The 17,970-nt window shown below is 37.7% G+C and overlaps 1 protein-coding gene across 1 annotated transcript in view; it reads right to left on the bottom strand.

Moving 5' to 3' along the window:
• CFAP70 (cilia and flagella associated protein 70) overlaps positions 1-17,970 on the bottom strand; it is a 136,198-nt gene that overhangs the window by 85,024 nt on the left and 33,204 nt on the right. Inside the window, 2 exon segments of the mRNA XM_004383233.2 lie at positions 10,049-10,183; positions 12,040-12,139. Of these exon segments, the coding sequence (XP_004383290.1) occupies positions 10,049-10,183; positions 12,040-12,139 (235 nt within the window).

The raw sequence follows: 17,970 nt of genomic DNA, 5'->3' as shown, positions 1-17,970 counted from the left end.
CAATGCATTCATCTCTATCCTGAAAAGTATAATCATCACATTGTTTAAGTCACAAAAATATAGATGACATAAGGACAGTTTTATGTTGATTCTGTCTGCTTATTTTGAGGAATGATGTACCTTCTGACTAAATTATGGAAAGAGAAAGAAATTTAGAACTAGAAATACCAACTGAGCTTAGATGCACGCTGTTTGCAAATCTGCACCTAGGAGGTTATTTGTTGTTGTTAGTTGCCGTTAAGTAGATCCCAACTCATACTGACCCCGTGTGTGTAGAGTAGAACTGCTCCATAGGGTTTTCAAGGCCGTGACCTTTCAGAAGCAAATCGCCAGGTCTGTCTTCTGAGGTACCTCTGGGTGGGTTCAAACCACTAACCTTTCAGCTAGTAGTCGAGTGCTGAAGCATTTGCACCACCCGGGAACTCCAAAAGGTTATTTAGGTTACACTATTTAACCAGAATACTTTTGGTAAATAAAAATGATGAGGCTGCTCATTTTGCAACATTTAAAAATTAATTTGAAATATTTCACAGTAACTTTTTTTTTTTAACCCAAGTAAAATTGAACTTAAGAGTCATAATTACTTCAACAACTTTAGGGAATGCAGCCCCCTGCCTTACGGAAGTATCTTTAAAGCACTAATTATAATGGATAAAATTATAGTATTTCACCTGACAAATCTGATCTGCGATTGTGGCACATTCAAATACCTGGAAAAAACCAGCAGGGCATAGCATGTGGTTTTCACACTGTGATGGTCTCTTAGGGAAACTGCAAAATTCATCACTTTCACAAAGGCCTCGGTCCAGCGCACTTTCTCCAATATCAATCACTTTTGCATTAGCTTCAACTCTACGCACAGAGTATGACTTCTGGAGAAGATTTCTGACCTGGTTCTGTAGACCCCGTAGATGAGTTTCAAAATAACACTGGATGTCCTTCTGCAAGCTATGAAAACACTTCTGCTTCACAGTCAAAGAGCACACCGTCCTGGAGTGTAATCAGATTCATTTGCTCAGGTATTTTCTTTTGCTAGTCTAGTATATCTCATTGCTGGCTAATATTTGCTGTTGTTCTATGAGTTTTTGCTGCAAATCTGCATGTCAACAAATTTTCCTTGTCCCTTTGCAAGCTCCACTGTAGGACCAGTGTATCCTCAGGTGAGATTTCATTTCCTCCTGTATCACAGTAGGAAGAGCCAGGATGACTGCTGCATAACTGTTCCTTGTCTTTTCCTTCTAGCTTAAGCACTGTGAAAAGGCTTTTGGGACTGAGGCATCTCGGCGTCTTGTGCCCCTTGTCTCTTTAGCTTCTGCTTCTGTTTCCTGTGGCCTCTTGGCCCTCGGGCCTCATGCCCGCATCTGCCCTGCTGGGGCAAGCGTTCCAAAGCTCTGTAGCTCCACCGATAAGTGCCCAGAGGCACCCCACTACGCCAGGAAGCCTCCTGCACACGGGCACTCAGCTCCCTTGCTCGGTGGGTCAGCAAGCCTAGCTCCACTGATAAGTGCCCGGAGGCACCCCACTCCGCCAGGAAGCCTCCTGTGCACAGGCACTCAGCTCTCTCGCTCCGTGGGTCAGCTCCAGTGCCGTCTCGCACTGGTCTCCTGGTTCTGCTGCTGTTGGTTCTCTGCTGCTGCCGCTTCTTTGCTGCTGCCGGTCCTCTGTCACTGCCGCACGTCTATCCATTCACAGTTTTAAAACTGCATCCACATGTTAGGTATCTGTTAGAGCAGCACCCCACTCTCTCGGTACCAAATTCTGTCTTAGTTATCTAGTGCTGCTATAACAGAAATACCACAAGTGGATGGCTTTAACAAAGAGAAATTTATTTCTTCACAGTAAGGCAGGCTGAAAGTCCAAATTCAGGGCGTCAGCTCCAGGGGCGGGCTTTTTCTCTCTGTCGGCCTTCTCATCAGTGTTCCCCCGGACTAGGAGCTTCTTGGTGCAGGGACCCCCATCCAAAGGACGCGCTCTGCTCCTGGCACTGCTGTCTTGATGGTATGAGGTCCCCCAATCTGGTCTTTTTTTTGTGAGTTAGAATTATGCTCTACATCCTTCTCCAGCTCTGTCCAGAACCCTTGTTGTGATCCTGGTCAGAGCAGTCAGTGGTGGTAGCCGGGCACCATCTAGCTGTACTGGTCTCAGTCTGGTGGAGGCCTTGGTAGCTGTGGACATTTAGTCCTTTGGACTAATCTTTTCCTTGTATCCTGTTCTCTTCATTCTCCCTTGCTCCCGAAGTGATGAGACCAGTGGAGTATCTTAGATGGCTGCTCACAGGCTTTTAAGACCCGAGACACTACTCTTGGTGAAGTCTTTTGATGAGCACAAGTGTTTAATTTTTAGAAGATCCCAGGTATCTAGCTTACCTTCTGCTGTTTGTGTACTGTTAGTTATGGTTTGAATCCTATTTATGCCAGGTATTAGGGCCTCTAGCACTGACCTTTAAAGGATACAACCTTGACTCACACCTTTCCTGATTTTAAACCACAAAGTATCCCCTTGTTCTGTTTTAATGATTGCCTCTTGGTCTATGTACAGGTTCTGCATGAGCACATTAACTGTCTTCTGGAATTCCTATTCTTCGCAATGTTACCCATTATTTGTTATGATCCATACAGCCGAATGTTTTTGCATAGTCAATACAACACAGGTAAACATCTTTCTGGTATTCTCTGCTTTTGGCCAAGATCCATCCGACATAAGCAGTGATATCCCTCGTTCCACATCCTCTTCTGCTTTTAGTGTCATACCTAAGAACTCATTACCTAACTCAAGGTCATGAAAGATTTTCTCCTAAAAGTTTTATAGTTTTAGCTCTTATATTTATGTCTAGAATCTATTTTGAGTTGACCATTGTATACAGGTTGATATAAAGGTCTGATTTTTTTTGCAAATAGATATCCAATTGTTGTATTTGTTGAAAAAAACTATTCTTTCCTCCACTGAATTGTCTAAACACCTTTATCGAAAATCAACTGACCATAATGTCAGATTTATTTCTGGATGCTCAATTCTGTTCCATTGGTTTATATGCCTGCTCTTGTGCCAATATCACATTGTCTTGATTACTATGGCTTTATAGTAAATTTTTTAGTCAAGTAGTGTTTTTTCAAAAATTGTTTTGTCTCTTCTAGCTCTTTGCGTTTTCATGTAAATGTTAAAATCAGCTTGTCAGTTTCTGCAAAAAAAAAATCATCACAGGATTTTCATATGAATTACAGTCTACAGATCAATTTGAGAAGAATTGCTTTTTTAACAATATTGAGTCTTCTAATATGTGAACATGGAATGTCTAGATCTTCTTTACTTTTTTTGAGCAATGCTTTGTAGTTTTCACTGTTTTGTATTTTTTGATATATTTCTTCCTAAGTATTTTTTCTTGATGCTTTTGTGAACAGAATTATTTTCTTAATTTCATTTTTTGATTATTTGTTACTAGTATATAAAAAAACTATTGATTTTTGTATATTGACTTTGTATCCTGACCTTGCTAAATTTGTTTATTAGTTCTAGTAATTTGAAGAAATTACTGTTTTATGGATTTATTGGGATTTTTTTATACACAGAATTCTTTTCTTGCGATGACTTTGTCTGGCTTTGGTATCAGAGTAATACTGATCTTATAGAATGAGTTGGGAAGTGTTCCTCCTCCTCTAGTTTCTGAAAAATTGTGAAAGATTGTTTTCATTTCTTTAAATATTTGGTAGTATTTCTGGTGTAACTCATCTATACCTGGGCTTTTCTTTTTTAATTCTAATTTAATTTTTTACTTATTATACATATATTCACATTTTTTATTCTTTTGAGTCAGTTTGGATATTTTGTGTCTTTCTAGAAATCTGTCCATTTCATATAAGTTGTTGTCTAATTTGCTGGCACAAAGTTGTTCATAATATTCCCTTATTATCCTTTCAACTTCTGTAGGGTTGGAAGCAATGCCCCTTCATTTACTCTTGATTTTGGTAATTTGGTCTAGCTAAAGCTTTGTCAATTTTGTTGATCTTTTCAAAGAACCAACTTTTGGTTTCATTAATTTTCTCTATTTTTTTTTTTTTTTTGGTTTTGTTTTGCTTTCTATTTCATTGATATTTGTTCTAATCTTTATGTTTGCTTCCTTCTACATGTTTTGGATTTAGTTTGCTGTTCCCCCCCCCCCGCCCTAGTTTCTTAAGGTGGAAGCCCAAGTTATTGATTTTTAGATGTTCTTTTTTGATACTATAGGCATTTGAAGCTCTAAATTTCTCTCTAAGCACTGCTTTAGCTGCATCCTACACATTTTGATATGCTGTATTTTTGTTTTCTTTCAGTCCAAAATACCTTCTATTTTCCCTTGTGCTTTCTTCTTTGACCCATGTATTATTTAGTAATGTGTGGTTAAATTTCCGTATATTTGGGGATTTCCCATATTTCTGTCTGTCATTGATTTCTAATTCCATTGTGGTCAGAGAAAATATTTTATATACTTTCAATCCTTTTAAATGTATTGAGACATGTTTTATGGACTAGCATACAGTCTATTTTGGAGAATGTTCCACGTGCTCTTGAAAAGAATGCATATTCTACAGCTGTAAGATAGTGTTCCATATACATGTCAGTTGAGTTGGCTGACAGCATTGTTCAAGTCTTCTACATCCTTGCTGATTTTCTATCTAGTTGTTCTATCAAATATTGAGAGTAGAACATTAAAATGTCTAAATATCGTTGCTGAATTGTCTATTTCTCCTATCAGTTCTCTAGGTTTTTGCTTCATGTATTTTGAGGTTCTACTGTTAGGTGCATATACATTTACCCTTTCATCATTATGAAATGTCACTATATGTTCTTAGTAATCTTTCTTGTCTTAAAATCTACCTTCTCTGATATTAATGTAGCCATTTCAGCTGTGATGTGTTCTGTTTGCATGGTATATCTTTTATGTTCTTTCACTTTCACCCTATTTGTATCTCTGAATCTAAGGTGTGTCTGTTTTAGATAATATATACTTGAACCTTGTTTTTATATGCAGTCTTAAAATCTCTGCCTTCTGATTAGCTCATCCACATATAATGTAACTGTTGAAATGTATAGATTTATATTTGCCATTTTGCTATTTGTTTTCTATGTCTTCTTTTTTGCTCATCTATTCATCCTTTACTGCCTTCTTTTATATTACATAAATATTTTTGATGTCCTATTTAATTCCTTTGTGTGTATGTGCATAATATATACATAATTTTATTAGCAATTACTTTAGGGATTAAAATGTATACCTAATTAATTACAATCTATTTCACATTAATACTAAATTCTGGTAAAATATAAAAACTTTGCTCCAGTATAGGTACATTCTATCCTCTCTCCTTTGTGCTATCATATAAATTGTATTTATTTATGTTATAAACCCAACAATAGAGTTATAAATAATGCATTATACAATCATATGTCTTTCAAAGAAGAGAAAAAAATATATTAGTAAAATCTTTTATGTTAACTCACATTTTCCCATTTCCAGTGCTCTTCATTTCTTCTTGTAGATTCAAGTTACCAATTGGTATCATTTTCTTTCAAGATGAAGGACTTCATTTAGTATTACTTGTAAGACAGGTTTGCCAGCAACAAATTCTATTTGTTTACCTAGGAATATCTTTATTTTGTCACCATTTTTGAAGAATTGTTTTGCTGGATATAGAATTCTTGTGGTTGACAGCTTTATTCTTTCAATACTTTGAATATGTCATTCCACTGTCTTCTGGCCTCCGTTTTTCAGACAAAAAGTCATCTATTAACTGTATTGCTCCCCTGTAAGTGATGAGTTGTTTTTCTCCTGTTGCTTTCACAATTTTTTGTCTTTTCTTTCAATACTTTGACTATAATGCGTATATTGTGCATCTCTGTGTATATACCTTATTTAACATTCACTGAACTTCTTGCATCTTGTAAAAACGATGTGGCGGAGGTGTCTGACCTCCTCTGACTTCACAAGGGGGAAGGAAAATCAAGATCAACAGCCCAAGCCTGATTGCTATGAGGCAGAGGTCAGACATACTTCCTCTTGCCAGTCCCTCCCATGGCACTCTCTACTTCTTTGCTGAGTTCAGTAATTTGTTGCAGTGGCCACACAGAACTCACAGACCTATATTCACAATTACGGGGTTTTTTAGGGAAGTAACAGGTTACAGTTCAGGTTCAGGAACACTTAGGATACAGTTCTTCCATCAGGACAGCCTCTTCTCAGCCATGCCCACAGGCAGGCCTCTCTCTGGCCCCTCAGTCTCTGCCCTGCTCTGGCAAGTGTTACAAAGCTCTTTTAGCTCTGCCGATAAGTGCCCTGAGGCAGACTACTCTGCCAGCAAGGCTTCTACCTGAAGGTGCTCAGCTTTCTCACTCCATGTGCCAGGCCATCTCCTGTCGGTCTCCTGGTTCTGCTGCCGCCGTTTGTCTGCCACTGCTTCTTAACATCTTCGGTGTTACAGCTATCTCTCTCTCGCTCACTCTCTCTTTCTGTCTCTCCGTCTTCTAGTTCCAGAAGCTTCTCAGAGCAGGGATCCTGGGTCCAAAAGATGCACTCCACTCCTGGATCTTCCTTCTTGGTGGTGGTGAGAACCTCTCTTCCAGCCTCTGGCATGGCAAAAATGACCAATTCTTTCATTAGAGTTCCATATACCTTATTTGCATAGTCCCACTGAGTCACTGTGTGTGAGTCCCAAAGGCTATGGCTAGAGGGACATATTAAATAATTCACTGCACTGCAGATCTGTAGTTTAATGTTTTTATCAAATGTGGGAAGTTTTCAGATATTATTTCTTCAAATACCTTTTCTGCCCCTTCTACCCTCTTCTCTCCTTCCGGGACTCTCATTACAAGTATGCTGGTTTCCCTTTACCAAGATTGCCATTTTTACCAACAACACTACTGGGAAGCAGCAAAGTTGCTGGTTCTCACAGCCTATCCTACGCTGGAAGAACCACTACACTGACTGAGCTGAGAGAGATGGGAACAGTCATATTTTTTGGAATATGGAAAGAAAAATTCCATAGTTTTTCAAGCATTAATACTTCCCAGTTTGTTGATGCTTTTGGACTATTTCTAGTGTCTGAAATGGCTTTTTTGTTAATTTGTTTAGCTTTATACCTGTATTTTGGGGAAGATGATTTGCCAGCCTCCTCACACAGCCATAGTCAGAAGTATCTCCTCTCCAATTTTTCTATGCATTTTCAAAATAGTTGTGATCATATTAAATAGTTATATATACTGATTTTTCATTTACCAGACTATCACATGCATTCTCTCATGTTATTAAAATTTTCATAAGAATAATGTTTAATGTGTGTACACTAGTCTCCTATAATATAGATATAATAAAAATAACACCTAAAACTGTGTGTTCTCTCTGGCAGACTGACCCCAGAACAACCAGATAGTGCCTGGCTACCACCACCAACTGGTCTGACAGGGATCACAGTAGAGGTCCCCAGACAGAGCAGGAGAAAGATGTAGAACAAAAAAAAAAAAAAAAAAAAAAGACCAGGCTTGCTGGTTTGACAGAGAATGAAGAAACCCCAAGAGTACAGATCCTGGACACCCTTTTTACTCAGTACTGAAGTCACTTCTGTGGTTCACCCTTTAGCCAAAGATTAGACAGGTCTACAGGGCAAACAATAACACATGTGAAGAACATGCTTCATAGTTCAATCATGTATATGAGACTAAATAGGCACACCAGCCCAAAAGCAAAGATGAAAAGGCAGGAAGGGACAGGAAAACTGGACAAATGGAAACAAGGAACCCAGGGTGGAGAAAGGGAGAGTATTGACACATCGTGGTGTTAGTAACCAACGTCACAAAACAATCTGTGTATTAATTGTTTAATGAGAAACTAATTTGCTCGGTAAACTTTCACCTAAAGCACAATTTAAAAAAAAAAACAACTGTGTGTTCCAATTATACTCCTAGTGCTTTACATATTTCACCTCATTTAACATATAAAATAATCCAGGAAATAAGCACTGTCTCCATTTTACTGATGAATAAACTAAGCTGAGAGAAATTTAGTCGTTTATCCAAGGTCACTCAGCCAGTAAACAGCAGTTTTAGAATTCAAACTCGAGGCTGCCTGAATTCAAAGCCCATAAGCTTTCTAGTGTGACATAATGGTTCCCTCAGATTCACCAAGAATATCTTCATGCTTAAAGGTTTGGAAACATTTCTAATTATTTCCTTAGATTCCTGGAAACAGAAGTACTATGGGAAAGGAAGGATATAAGTATCTTAACACACACTGACAAAATTATTTTGCAGAAAGTTTGTACCAGTAGTGAATGAGAATTGTTGTTTTACCACACGTTTGCCAACAATGGACATTATCATATTTTATTTAAAATATTGTCAAATTTGATAAGAAAAAAAAATTTTGTTGTTATTTAAATTTGCTTTTTTAAATTATAAGTAAGGTCAATTGTTACTGCTCATATTTATTGGACATTTGTATTTCTTCTTTTCTTAACTGCCTGTTCATGTACTTTGCTCATTTTTTTAAAAAGCAGTGTGTTTTTCTTATAGATTTGAAAGGGTGCTTTATGTATTAGGAATATTAGCTATCTTGTGATATGTATGCAATATTTTCCCCAGTTTTGTCATTTACTTTGTAATTTTATGACGGTTTCTTTTACATATACAAGTTTTTCATCTTTTTGGTAATCTAACTCTTTTATATCTTTCATTGCTTTCAAGCTTAGGAAGTCTACCTCTAATTCATATCTTTAATTAACAGATGCTTCTATTTTTATAGTTTTGATATTTAACCTCTTTTAATAAATACATTTGAAATTTATTTTGATGTATGTTATATATAACACTTTTGCATTTGTTTTCCATTTAACTGTCTATCTACAAAGCATTGACAAGTATCCTTTTTAATGGATGTATATTTCCTCATTTATATTTACCATAATTTACTAAATTATTCTCTATGCTTAAAATGTTATTTTAGTTTTCGCCATTATAGATTCCAAAAAGCTTTCATGAATATAGGGGCTTTGATCCTATTAAAATCATTTTCTTGGATAAAACTCTTTTAAGTGGAATTTCTGGTTCAAAGAGTACTGGTATGGAAAGAGCTTACTACTCAATTGATTTGCAGCTAGATGGTAGATCTTTCACAACTCTATTGTTTAAAAATAGTTGTCTTAATGATGAAATAGTAACAAGGTTTTTTTGTTTTTTTTTTTTTTGGTTGTATTATTGTTGTATTTTACAAAGCCTCACTTTCTTCTAAGAAGCAAAACAGTAAAATTGACTTTTTGCCTAAAAATTTATGATTTTAACATTTTGACACCTCAAAAATGAACAATCCATATTCTAGCTCATTAATTACCACACGAATTTATGGTTTTGCATACTTAACACATGAACTTTTTTCATTACCGTAAATGTTTTGTTTCCAACTTTACAGAGGTAAACTGAAGTATAATAAACTGTACATATTTAAAGTACACAAATTGATAAATTTTCACATACATATACATCCGTGAAACCATCCCACAATCAAGATAACGAACATTTCTATCACCCCTAATACTTGCCTCACATTCCTTTGTAATTCATCCCTCCTTCCACTCCTGACCCCAAGCAACCACTGATCTGATTTCTGTCTCTCTGGTTTCCAAGAATTGTATATAAATGGAATCCTACAGTATGTATACTCTTCTTTTGTCTGGCTTCCTTTATTTAGCATAAAGCATCTGCAATTCATCCATGTTGTTGCAAGTATATCAATAGATCATTCCTTTTAATTGCTGAGTAGTATTCCATTGTATCGATATACCACTCACTTTGGTTTTTTGTTCACCTGTTGATGGAGATTTGGGCTGTTACCTAGTTTTTGCCTTTTCATTATCCTGGAGTTTCTAAGGTCCAATGGCAAAATGACTGCAAGGCTCTATATTTAACATCCTAGCAAACCAACTGGTTCCAAATATCAATCGCACAGATGTGTATGCCGAAGATATAAGTAAAAACATATATAAAGGATAAATCAGAATGAGAATGTCTATGCAATTTTTTTTCTTACCTTTTCATAGACTATACTGTCTAGATAAGGGTAAACATGAAAAGCTCCCCGAATCCTCTTCACACCTGGATACAGCAATGGTACCATATTAACATAAGCCACACCATGAAATGAAAGTTGACTTTCATCCTCAGTCTAAGGGAATAAAACCAGAGAGTTGTTAGTGCTCTAGGGCAGTGCAGAATTATGTATGGAGCTCTGAATCGGGAGTTTGAAGACCAAGCTATAGGAACTGGCTCTGTTACTTAACTAGTATGGTCTGGTTACTTAGATATTCTGGCCTTCAGTTTCTTTATCTTCAAAATGGGTTTAATAATACCATGATTATTGAGATAATACATATAAACAGTGTTAATGAATAGTAAATGCAGGAGCTGAATCAACACATACTGAAATTAACTGATCATATATATGCATATTCAACCAAAAAGTCAATTTTACCATGTTGATTTTAGGAGAAATTTGTGAATAATAACAGCAACAAAAATCTAAAAGAAATCAGAAGCTGTAGCTTTTAGCTGTAGTTCAGAGACTCATATGGGTGAAGGGGACTTAGAAATCATCTGGACCAATGACGGCAAATAGGTTTTAACTTATGACCAAATTCTAATTAATTGCTGGCAGTGTTTTGGAGAGTTGTGTTGAGAAAGATTCTATGTCCTTATCTGGGTTAGGAATCCCTAGGTGGTCAAATGGTTAATACACGCGACTGCTAACCAAAAGGCTGGAGGTTTGAGTTCCCTAGAGACACCATGGAAAAAGGCCTGGCAATCTACTTCCAAAAAAATTAGTCATTGAAACGCCAACGGCGCACAGTTCTCCTCTGCCACACACAGGGTCACCAAGAGTTGGAATCGACTGGATGGCAGCTGGACTTGTTATCTGGGTTCATGGGGGAAAGACTGATTTGATTGATTAGGAATATCAATCATGGGATAAAGGAGGATGAGTGACAATCCCCCGTCAGGTATTTGCCAACCCTGATCTCATCTAAACTCTCATTATGAAGATGAAAAACATGTCAATAAATACGTCAACGTTATTTTTAATGGATGTATGGCTTGCCATAGAAAGCTTTTCTAAGAACAAAATCATTTTAGCCAAAGAAAACACATTTAATTCCTATAAGCTTTAAAATAATCTCTTTGATCTCCCTATTATAATAATAATTAGAAAAGAAATTAAAAAGTCATATGTTCATGTGATAACATGACGTAGTTTAGAATTCTAAGGAAAGTTAGCCAGTGCATATTACATACTACAAAGGGAGTAATGGTGGTAGTATTTTTATTATGCAAAAAACAGCTCATTTTTTAAATCAATCATATAATTTAGGTCCTTGTTAAGCACCTGCTATATACCAGGCATCATGCTAGGTACTGTGGAGGATACAAAACAGTTTACGACAAAATCTCTACCCTCAGCAAGTTTATTAACAAGCAGAAAAGACCAGGTAAAACAAGAGAGAACATGTTCTTAGGCTCATGGAAGCTGTATCTTTTCAGAACAGTAGTACATTTATGAACCCTCTTATTCTAATTAGCAGGCTATAACAGTTTAAGTAGGTAATTCTACCTACTAAAGAATTTTTAAAATGTATTAGGTTAAACCATATGAATTTGTCAATATTTGACCACTTTTGAGTTACAAAAATGGCTATTTCGTATGGTTTTACCTATGGTAAAACTATAATGATGAGCTAAAGGGAAAGAGGATGTTTGGGAATAAAGCCTTAACAATTCTGAGGAAAAAATAGGCACCTAGGGTGCCCAACACTCTCAGTTTTCCTGAGACAGAGAGGTTTCCTGAGATAGGAGACTTTCAGAGGTAAAACCTTGAAAGTTCTGGGCAGACAAGGATGAGCTGGTCACCCTAGAGAGAATAGTCAAATCAGTTCACATGTTCCTTTGTTACCAGGATTAGAAGCAGAATAACAGGTTGGGTCTGGTCCAGCATTTCTTATATAAGTATTTTTAAATGAGCATATTTACCTTATCTAATTTGCCAACTTTCCCTTTGGGTGCAGCAGTCAGAGGAACTCTTGTGATCTCTACGGGCCAAAGTCGGCAATCAACAATTCGCTTCTGAAAACTGCAAATCAAAAATCACCCTATTAGCAATACATGCGAAAATGGGATTAGTAAAATTTAGGTCAAAGGGAAGTATTCATCTCTTTTAGAAAGTAATGGAATACACATATATAAACACTTTTATCAGGTAAGTGGATTTTTTGAAGCCTTCCCAAATCTCTTATAAAATTCCAAAAATAATTCTAAACTGCTAGCAGGGAATCCCTGGGTGGTGTAAATGGTTAACATGCTGTGCTCTGCTGCTAACCAGCCAGAGGCTGTTTGAAAGAAAGGCCCAGCAATCTACTTCAGAAAAATCAGCCACTGAAAACCCTACGGAGCAGTTTTACAATGACACACACGGGGTCACCATGAGTCGGAATCGACTCAACGGCAACTGGGTTTTGTTTCTTTCTTTTTTTTTTTTTAATTTTACTACTAGCAGAGGCTAACTGTACATTTTTAGAGCAATTTGGCAATATGAATCAAAAGCTTTAAAGATGTTCATGATCTTTGATTCAGAAATTCCCATCTAGTGATTTATCATAAAGAAATGATTTAGGAATATTGGAGTTATTATTCCCTCTCCTTGAGCATACAGAATGTGACCCAGCTGGAGCTGGGCTCACAAGGACTCACAAGGACACATCAATTGGGCCCTGAGATATAAAGACAATAGCTAAGATAATCTTGGAAAATATCTTTTAGGGAAACTTTCACATAAAGCCAATCAAATAGAACACAAAAGACTTTCTACTCTTATCTTTTTCTATTAGCATTTAGTGAATAGAAATTTGTTGGACCAATGAAGACCCTCCCGACTCTTGTTACTGAAACCTGTACCAGTGATTGTTAAGAAAGACAATTCAAAATGTAGGATCACAGTTTCTAGCCAGTCTGAAAAGGTTAAGCTTTCTGTGGTTTTGCCCATTTGTAATGTTAATATATACTGATGACTCTGTAATGGTCTTGGGACTCGGGCAGACATGGCTGTGGCAGAATGCTTGTCCGTTTTCCCACTTTTGTCTGTTCTGTGATATTTCCTTGGACTTGGGCAGACATGGCTCTGGCAGCATGGTTGTCTGTTTCCCACTTCTGCCCTTTTGAATATATGCCGAATAAAACTTTCTTTTGCTTTACTAAACTTTATGATTTCTTCCTCTACAACAGTGAATGGCGTAGTTGGCAGGATCTACAACAGAAATAATCAGAGAAGTATGCAAATAGCATAAAACATTTATTTCTACTGTCAAAATAGCTAGAGCACGACTTCCGTTTCGGCTCCTACGTATAAAGGGGCTGGAAGTTGTTGCTCTCGTCCCTACAACAAGAAAAAAGCTGAACAAAGTGAAAATCGATGACTTTTCTTAGATCCACCAGAGAGTCGAGGGCAAACCATCACCCTGAAATTTGGGGAGACAGGAGAACACAGAGAATCACAGTTGAGATGGGCTTTCTGAGAGCAGAAGCCACTAGAGCCAATAACTGGTACGAACACTTCAATGGTAATTTTGATGAATTGCTGGAGGCTGAGTATAGACTAACTTGTGAGTTAAAAACTCCTGGGGGCCCAATCTCAGAATGTTACCTGGTAGAAACCCCAGGTTCTTGCTCTGCATGACTCATATTGGCCTATAAATGAGAGACCAAGGTGGGAGACCAGGAAAAGCACCTTTAGTTCACTGTACAAGGAAAAGTAGTCAGTCGGAGCACTTCTGCCCAGACTGCTCCCCAGGGGCAGACAGGCAAGTTACTTTTAAAGGGGTTTACAAGTAGGGAGTTCATACAAGTTACATCAGCAACATTCTTAATCATACTGCGCAGGCGCAATGGGGTTTACATGTAACCTCCAAGCAAAAGCAAGATTCAAACGCAAAGCTGAGGGCTGGGTCGGGGGATAGGGGGGTGGCGGGGAAACCCAGCAAAGGAAACAAGACCCCTACCTCTAATATAGCACTGAAGGGGAGGAAGCCAAGAAAAGAAAACAGGATTCCCAACAGGCAAATGCACACAGACAAAAGTTTATTAGTGGTTACCAGGGGCTGGAAGGAAGAGGGGACGGGATGTTGCTGCTTTAACGGTACTGGGTTTCTGTTTGGGGTATTGGAAAACTTTTGGAAATAGTGGTGATAGTCGTGCAACATGGTAAATGTAATTAATGTCACTAAATTGTACACTTAAAAATGGCTAAAATGGCAAATTTTTTATTATATATATTTTACTAAAATACAATTATTTTTTAAAAGACCCATTAAAAAACTGAGATTTAATCAGAAGTTTATATAGAATGCTTGCCTTTCCCAACACCTTACCACTACATCAACAGAGTTCCAGGATAATAACAGTTGATTACAACTGAGAGAGCTACAAAACAGAATCTATTTAAGAACAAGTTTTAGGGAAATCCAAAGGCAACATGAGAGGAAGAAAAAACAAGGAAATTGAAGCTTCTGACACCTACAGCTTCAAGAAACATTAAACACAGCCCAGCTTCTAACAAGATTCACAAAAAACCTCACACTAAACTTCTAATTACCTCAATTTCTACTACCTGATCCATAATGTCCAGCTTTCAATAAAATATTGCAAGGAATGCCAAGATAAGAAAGCATACATTCTTTGGGGAAAGAGAGTAGGGAGAACTCTGTACTATCTGCTCAATTTTTCTATAAATCAAAAACTGTTCTAAATGTAGTCTTATTTTCTGTGATCACTAGCCATTAGAGAAATGCAAATCAAAAATAAAACGAGATACCATCTCACCCCAACATTACTGGCATAAATCAAAAAAACAGAAAATAACAAATGTTGGAGAGGCTGTGGGGAAACTGGAACTCTTACGCACTACTGGTGGGAATGAAAATGGCACAACCATTTTGGAAAACAATATGGCACCTCTGTAAAAAGCCAGAAATAGAAATACCATACGATCCAGCAATTCCACTCCTAGGAATATATTCTAGAGAATTAAGAGCCATCATATGAACAGATATACGCACATCTATGTTCAATACAGCATTATTTACAATAGCAAAAAGATGGAAACAACCTAAGTGCCCATCCACAGATGAATGGATAAATAAACTATGGTACATACACACAACAATATGCAACAATAAAGAACAATGATGAATCTGCAAAACATCTCACGACATGGATGAATCTGGAGGGCATTATGCTGAGTGCAATAAGTCAATCACAAAAGGACAAATACTGCATGAGACCAACAATATAAAAACTCATGAAAAAGTTTACAGACAGAAAAAACCATCTTTGACGGTTACAAGGGTGGGACCGCGTGGGGAGGGGAAAAACACTAACTAGGCAATAGATAAGTGGTAACTTTGGTGAAGGGTAAAACAGTACACAATACTGGGGGAGTCAGCACAACTTGACCAAAGCAAAGTCATAGAAGATTCACAGACACAACCAAACTCCCTGAGGGACCGAGTTACTGGCTGAGAGCGGGGGCCCATGGTCTCAAAGGACATCCAGCTCAATTGGCATAACATAGTTTTTAAAGAAAATGTTCTACACCCTACTTCGGTGAGTAGCGTCTGGGGTCTTAAAGGCTTGTGAGTGGCCATCCAAGACACGTTTTCCGGTCCCACCTCGTCTGGAGCGAGGGAAAATGAAGAAAACCATAGTTGTTGTTGCTGTTAGGTGCTATCGAGTCAGTTCCAACTCACAGAACGAAACACTGCCTGGTCTTGCACCATCCCCATAATCGTTGTTATGCTTGAGTCCATTGTTGCAGCTGCTGTGTCAATCCATCTCATTGAGTGCCTTCCTGTTTTTGCTGATCCTCTACATTATCAAGCATGATGTCCTTCTCTAGGGACTGGTCCCTCCTGATAACATGTTCAAAGTACATGGGACAAAGTCTCATGAGCATTCTGGCTATACTTCTTCCAAGACAGATTTGTTCATTCTTTTGGCGGTCCACAGTATATTCAATATTCTTTGCCAATACCATAATTCAAAGGCATCAATTCTTCTTTGGTCTTCCTTATTCATTGTCCAGCTTTCCCATGCATATGAAGTGATTGAAAATACCATGGCTTGGGTCAGGTGCACCTGAGCCCTTAAAGTGACATCTTTGCTTTTTAACACTTCAAAGAGGTCTTTTGGAGCAGATCTGCCCTGTGCACTATGTCATTTGATTTCTCGACTGCTGCTTCCATGGGTGTTGATTGTGGACCCAAGTAAAATGAAATCCTTGACAACTTCAATCTTTTCTGTTTATCCCGATGTTGTTTATTGGTCCAGTTGTGAGGATCTTTATTTTCTTTATGTTGAGGTGTAACCCATACTGAAGGCTGTGGTCTTTGATCTTCATCAATAAGTGCTTTAAGTCCTTACTGATGAAGCAAACTTTTGTCATCCGCATAACGCAAGTTGTTAATGAGTCCTACTCCAATACTCATGCCATGTTCTTCTTCATATAGTCCAGCTTCTTGGATTATTTGCTGAGCATACAGACTGAATAAGTATGGTGAAAGGATACAACCCTGACGCACACCTTTGTTGACTTTAAACCACACAGAATCCCCTTGTTCTGTTCGAACAACTGCCTATTAGTCTAAGTACAGGTTCCTCATTAGCACAATTAAGTGTTCTGGAATTCCCATTCTTCGCAACTTTACCCAAAATTCGTTATGATCCATACAGTCATATGCCTTTGCACAGTCAATAAAACATAGGGAGAATGAAGACAACCACAGACACAAGGGAAAGATCACTTCAAAGGACTAATGAACCACAACTACCACAACCTCCACCAGACTGAGTCCAGCACAACTAGATGGTGCCCGGCTACCACCAACAACTGCTCTGACAGGCATCACAACAGAGGGTCCTAGACAGAGCTGGAGAAAAACACAGAACAAAATTCTAACTTACAAAAAAAGACCAGACTTAATGGTCTGAGAGAGACTGGAGAAACTCCGAGAGCATGGCCCCCAGACACCCTTTTAACTCAATACCGAAGTCATTCCTGAGGTTCACTCTTCAGCCAAAGATTAGATAGGCCTATAAAACAAACAATAACATACAACCACGTATACAGGACTAAATGGGCACACCAGCCCATGGGCAAGGAGAAGGCAGGAGGGAACAGGAAAGCTGGACAAATGGAAATGGGGAACTGAAGGCTGACAAGGGGAGTGTGTTTATATGTCACAAGATTGGCAACTAATGTCACAAAACAATTTGTGTATTAAATGTTTAATAAAAAACTAATTTCTCTGTAAACTTTTGCCTAAAGCACAATTTTTTAAAAAAAGGAAAAAGATCTATTATTTTAAAAAATAGTCATAGCTGTTCATTCAGATTATATATATATTGATAATCTCCTAGTTCTCATCTTTCCTTAATCAGCAGGTCACTGTAACAGAGACAGATAGTTACCCACACAGTGTCTAGTCTGTTCTTCTTCCTTAGTAACAAAATCTTGATCTAGTCTGGGTAACAATGTGTCCAACTAAAATGCTGTTATTACCAGCCTCTCCTATGTCTAGAGACAGTTAATGAGGTATAAACACAGGTTATCAGGTATTATTTCCAGGAAGGTTCCATAAGAGGGAGGACAGCCAGCATATGTCTTTTTTTTTTTTTTTTTTTTTTTTTTAACCCGTCCTGGGAGGGTTTTAAGCACAGGGCCTTGGCGTGCCAAAGGATACATTCTCCTCCTAGCTCCTGTCAACCAGGAGGCCTTCAAAACGTCTGCATTTCAGTCCTTTATATATCCTAGTCCTCATAAGTTACAAGCTCAGGCTTCCCTCACCAGACTAGAGTTCAACAAATCCTCAAGTACCCATGAAATGTCAGTTGACTCAGGTTTTGTACAAAAGT

This window comes from Trichechus manatus, unplaced genomic scaffold (assembly GCF_000243295.1).
Source record: "Trichechus manatus latirostris isolate Lorelei unplaced genomic scaffold, TriManLat1.0 scaffold00106, whole genome shotgun sequence".
Classification (NCBI taxonomy): domain Eukaryota; kingdom Metazoa; phylum Chordata; class Mammalia; order Sirenia; family Trichechidae; genus Trichechus; species Trichechus manatus.
Note: the sequence above shows the minus strand (reverse complement) of the source record. Positions and strands in the feature narration are given on the sequence as shown.